The 5999-nt window shown below is 42.1% G+C and overlaps 1 protein-coding gene across 1 annotated transcript; it reads left to right on the forward strand.

Annotated features, from left to right (window-relative positions):
* The first annotated feature begins 4479 nt into the window (after window positions 1-4479).
* LOC110676605 lies at window positions 4480-5535 on the forward strand. Its single transcript, XM_021845150.1, has 2 exons — window positions 4480-4993; window positions 5078-5535. Exons 1-2 carry the CDS (start codon window positions 4934-4936, stop codon window positions 5408-5410), a joined length of 393 nt encoding a protein of 130 aa, XP_021700842.1. The 5' UTR covers window positions 4480-4933; the 3' UTR covers window positions 5411-5535.
* Window positions 5536-5999: the final 464 nt, after the last annotated feature.

Raw genomic sequence — 5999 nt, forward strand, 5'->3', positions numbered from 1 at the left:
GACAGTTTTGTCCCAATTCACCAAAAGTGGAAACAACGAAGTGTGTGTAGATCTACGATTCACTGGATTTTTCTCCAGTAGATCCAGTACCCATAAACGGTAAGAGCAAGAAAGTGCTTCTTGTTTAAGATATATGTGTAGTGGCGCAACGTCGAAAAGGGCCTCGAGCGCTGCTGTGGGAGTTGTAGAGAACGCACCAGACATCGCCATCAAGCACATCCTTTGGAGATGGCCCAATTTTGATTGGATTGTTCTCACTTCGCCCTTTTGCCACCACACAAGACATCCATATGCCAATATTGGTCGAACAACTGTTGTGTAAATCCATTTGATATATTTGGGTTTGAGGCCCCAAGTTTTACCAAAGGTTCGCCGGCATTGAACGAAGGCCATGCAAGCTTTTTTGACTCTGAAATCAATGTGAGGTGTCCATGAAAGTTTGGAATCTAGAATGACTCCGACATACTTTACTTGATCAGTCACATTAATCTCAGTGCCAAAAAGACGTAAAGGTTGAATTCCATCGCGGTTTCGTCTTTCCGTAAACAGAACAATAGATGTTTTATTCGGGTTAACCGAAAGGCCATATTGGCGACACCAACTCTCGACTACCTGAAGAGCACTTTGCATCAGGTCGAATAGGGTGCTTATGCACATACCAACTATCAGAGCTAGATAGTCGTCGACAAATCCATATGTTGGAAAACCGCTATTATTGAGCTGCGTTAATAGCGTATCTGCTACGAGATTCCACAAAAGTGGTGACAAGACTCCCCCTTGGGGGCATCCGCAAACACTCAATTTTCGAATCGCTGCTTGACGCAATGTCGAGAAGAGATGCCGGTTTTTGAGCATTTGATGAATCCAATTGGTAATCATTGTAGGTAGCCCATGATTTCGTGCTGCTTCCAATATGGCATCGAAAGACACGTTATCAAAGGCACCCTCAATATCCAAGAAAACACCCAAGCAGGATTGCTTCTGAGCGAATGCTTTCTCGATATCGTATACAACTTTGTGTAAAAGAGTCACAGTGGACTTTCCAGATTGGTAAGCATGTTGATTCACATGAAGAGGCATGTTTGCCAAATAAACATCACGGATGTGATGATCGATAATGCGTTCCAGACATTTTAGAAGAAAAGAGGTCAGACTGATTGGTCTAAAACTCTTCGCTTCTTCATACGACGCACGTCCTCCTTTCGGGATAAACTTTACAGTAATATCACGCCAGGATCTGGGAATATACCCGGTAGCAAAACTGCTTACAAGTAGCTTTTTCAAAACATGTTTGATAAACTCAAACCCCTTTTGGAGCAGAACAGGATAAATCCCATCCGCTCCTGGAGATTTGAAAGGAGCAAAACTATTAAGTGCCCATTGAATCGATTCAGTAGTTACGATACTGCGAGCCGAGGCCAGAGACTCGTAACTACATGAAAAGACATTTGGTTCATCCGTAGATGCTATGTCCACACATCCGGGGAAGTGTGTATTGAATAAACATTCTAAAACTTCTTCATCGAAAGAAGTAAAGTCACCATTAGGTAAGCGAATTTCGTTCACTTGGAAATCCTTAGATTTTGCAAGGATTTTGTTCAGCCGACTGACTTCACTCAAACTGGAAACATTTGTACAAAGGTTTTTCCAGCCGGATCGTTCAGCAGAACGAAGAGCCTTCTTGTAAGCCTTGCGAGCCGACTTGAACGACTCTGATCCAGCTGAACGGCGTCTGTTCCAACTCCTTCTACATTGTTTCCTGAGTCTAGTCAGATCGGAATTCCACCATGGGGTCCCTCTTGTAGTCTTTACAGACCGCAGAGGACATGCTTCTTCAAAAGCTTCCATAATGTAGGATGTTGTAGTATCAACGGCATCATCCAGATCACTTGGATTTTCAATGGACGGAGAATATCCATGAAATTTGGTCGCAACCAATTCAATATCGAGTTCCCAGTTTGTTGACCGGGGATTCCTAAAACGCAAAGTCTGCGCAGTTACATTTGAATGTTCAAAGAAGATGTAGCGATGATCAGATTATGATTCCTCATCTGATACATGCCAATTCGTCAACTCGTGACTGATTCTATTCGAGCAGAGCGTTATGTCTAACACTTCTTCTCTATTAGAAACCCTGAAGGTTGGGCGATTGCCTATGTTAAGTAATCCAAGGTCTGTACTACTTAAGTATTCCATCAGACTGGAGCCTCTCAAATTGATATCTGAGCTGCCCCAGATGATGTGATGAGCATTGGCATCACTGCCCACAATCAGCGGAAGGCCTTTTGTTACGCAGTGTACGACAACTCGTTTGAAGTCATCCGTTGGGGATGGTTCATCATGTGGTAAATATTCCGAACAATAGACGTATTTCCTGTTGAGGTCACGAACAGAAACATCAATTGTGACAGCACATACATCTCTGGTCGTCAACTCAGAAATGAGTGTAGCAACGATTGCTTTATTTACGAGCACGCATGCGCGGGGCATGGAGCGCGAGTTTGCCATTTCAAGTTTGCTGAAAGTAGCAAAAACTGGGTCCACAAGGTTACCTAGATAGAAGTTTCCTCTACGAAAGTAGGGTTCTTGAACTAGCGCCACTTGGGCTGCACCATTTTGCATGAGTCTGCAAAGATTGATCGTTGCTGTTCTTTTATGCTGAAGATTGATCTGAGCTAACCTAACCGTAGCCACTACCCAAACTAGGCAGGATTAAGCTTTTTGCAATCTCAGCACGAAAAAGACCAGCAACGAAAAAAACAGATCGGTATCTATTTGAAGTCGCCAAAGGCGAAAGAGCACAGAATACACTGTGTAAAACGCATAATGCGAATCCATATAGGTGATAATTTAAATTAAATGTCAACATATTCATAATCCCACCCTTATTAAGCCTCAGGATAGAGACTGAAGAAGGGCAGCCGATTATCTCGGAGAAACACAAGGTCACCTGCACCATTGCTCCGGGTAGCACAGGAAGGACTCAATACTGTGGAGGGCGCCCTGGTACCCCACCCCACAGGCTCCGTTTGCGGTTAGGTTTTATTTAGACCCCCCTAACCATTCATTCCTAGGCACGGTACGCATCACACCATAAATTAGGGGTCACCTGTGAGGTGGACTTTTACCACCGGAACAGGAAGTCCGTAGTGTTGATTCTTAGCCAGTTGAAACAACCGCTACCGACACTACGCGGCTATCTAGGCTGCTCGGGAAAAGGAGGTTAATATTGATGATTAACTCCTGAAGTGCCCAAGCAGCCACTCCCACGTAGACCGTATATTCCACTGCATCCACGCCAGTTCATGCGGGAGTGTATGGATTGGGGGAAAGGCATGGCAGAGAGGTTTGCTTTTGTGGTTAGCCGACTGCCTATGTATCAGGCGTAAGAAAGGCGTGCGCGTGGAAGTAGGATGCGTTAGGGAAACGGTTTCTTGTCCGTCTCTGGTTCTAGCGTTTGCTATGAACGAATAGTTTGAGTGTGATATATTTAGAAAGGAAGATAGAAGCAAGTGAGAGATACACAACTACAAAGTACGAGGAAAGGGACGGGCCTGGGATTGAACCCATGACCTTCTGCATATGAAGCAGAAGCGGTAGCCATCAGACCACCAACCCCGTCATGTCTAACGGTAGCTTCATATTATTCAGTACGAAAACAATTCACAAAGCTTCTAATGATCCTCGAGTCCCAGGGTCATTGGAGGTCTGGGAGGTTTTCGGACCTTGCTAGTAGTCATACGTCAGAAGCAAATTTTGAAAAGGATTTATTTATTTTTTTATTTATTGAACTCTTTAAACTTAAGACTATTGTCTTTTATGTTTAAGTGTTGAGGTTAAGAATAACATGATTACAAAAAAAACGCTGAGAAACACATTGCTTTGAATGGTAATTCCTAAACTAAGAACTTCGTTCGAAAACTCTATTTTATCGCCATTTAGAAAAATATTAGGTTCGTTTACAATATTTCTGTTACGTGTAATAAGCATAGCCTGAGTTTTTCGCGTATTTAGAAGAAGAGAGTTTGCCATGGCCCACCTAGAAACATCAGAAAGACATTCGTTGAATAGATTTTCGACTGCTGCTGTTTCTAAACTTGTACAATCAAATAAGATCTGTACATCATCAGCGAAAAGGTGCACCAAACAGTTTCTCAAAGTTGAAGGCAAATCGTTTATATACAGTGAGAAGAGCAGTGGACCTAACACTGATCCCTGTGGAACTCCAGAACTGATAGGGTGCTCTAGACAGATGGTTGGTGGAACGTTGCGTGAAAATTACCGAAATCTTATTTGAGATGTTTATGTTTCATATAATTTTGTCTCGTCAAAATGCCATTTCAAATATCAAAAAACGTCAATCCTTAGATAATACTAAAAAAGGTTTAATTTTTTTTGCAAAAATTTGCTGATATAAACTATTGTATCGTACTAAATTCGATTTTCGTTGATTTAAAGATATTCCACTAAATAGCTCGTAGATTTATTATCATTTTGGTTAGTTGATTTACAGTCGATCGATTGACCGAAATAAGAACCCAAACGGTACGGGACTTTTCGGGAAGACACGAGTCTCCCATTGACGGCCCGCTGCGCTGTATTCTTATCAGCGAGGAGCGTGTTTCCTCAGAATTCTTATTGTCAATGAATTTAGATTTTTCTATAGAATGATAATCCTAGCTGGACATAAATCTGAAAGCATCCCATTAGACATGTTTCGATGGAGCAATCTGCGTTGTAAGCGATAATCATTCGATAGTCAATTCCAAATGTTATGCCGTGCACAGACAGAGCCTGCCGCACTACGGTTCTTCTTGAGCCAACAAATTCTACCGGCCGGCACGAGCTGCGTCGCATTGCTCCATTTCTACTTCAGTTCTGATTGGATGCTGGACGGATTCGAACGGTTTTTCATAATTCCCTGACAGTAAGCATGTTCTGCTTGCATCCTGCCCTGATATGGGCTATCGCGCTGTGCTGCTTGTGCGCTTTGGTAAGATTAAACTTCCCTCGGAAGATGCAACGGAAGTGAAGCAATTCGGTAATTGAAACTGATTCAATATTTTTCCCTTCGTAGCTTTACCTCTGCACGTTTGCGTCCTACTTGAAGGGCGTTAAGGGATCGATTGCTCAGATGGTGAGTTTGGTTCCGATGGCCGAGCTGAGTCCCAAAATGCGCTCGACGGCGGTCAGTGTCTTCGTGATTGATGTGGAACCGGAGCAGCGGGGGGATCAGGAGTTCCACGTGTACGATAAGAGTGCAACGTTGAATTTGGAAGCATTGGCGAGAGAAAGTGATTCGCGTCAAAGTGTAAACGAAAGTGATTTAACGGAAAAGTCTGATAGTTTAACTAATTTGTTGGTGTGTGATGGGAAAAATAAACATTTTAGTATTTATCTGTACGGCTAGAATGTAATCCGAAATTTAACAATAATTTATACTATCAACATACAGTAATAGAAACGCTGTACCAGATCTTACAAGAACTCCATGTTGTTGTCTCACCTGAGCTTTAAGGGTTTCTAGGGTCTCTATCATCGAGTGCTATCAGCGTTAATGTGCTCTTCATCATTTTACCATACTTTAAGACAATAAATCAATACACACTTAGATTAAATTACAGGGGTCGGTAAAATTTTACTGGGTTTTGGAACTACCGAAAAAGTCAGTAAAATGAAAACTGTCGCCACGCGTAATTGAAAAGCAAATTCCACCATGTTTTATTTTTTTATCGATATATGATATAAAAAGAAAGCTCTCTGCAAAATTTCAGTGAAAAATCTCTGGTTTTCGATTTTTGACAATTATTTTTAGTTTACTGACTTTTTCGGTAGTTCCAAAACCCAGTTATTTTTACCGAACAGATTGAGTGTGTACGCTTCTCTCCAAACTTCATACCTTGGTTGCCTACTTATGCTTGATGAGAAGGTGATCATGAGTATAATCGCAGGCCTTTGCTTGTATCATTTACGGCTTAACTTGCAGCTTTTCATATTTC

This window comes from Aedes aegypti, chromosome 2, assembly GCF_002204515.2.
Source record: "Aedes aegypti strain LVP_AGWG chromosome 2, AaegL5.0 Primary Assembly, whole genome shotgun sequence".
Lineage (NCBI taxonomy): Eukaryota > Metazoa > Arthropoda > Insecta > Diptera > Culicidae > Aedes > Aedes aegypti.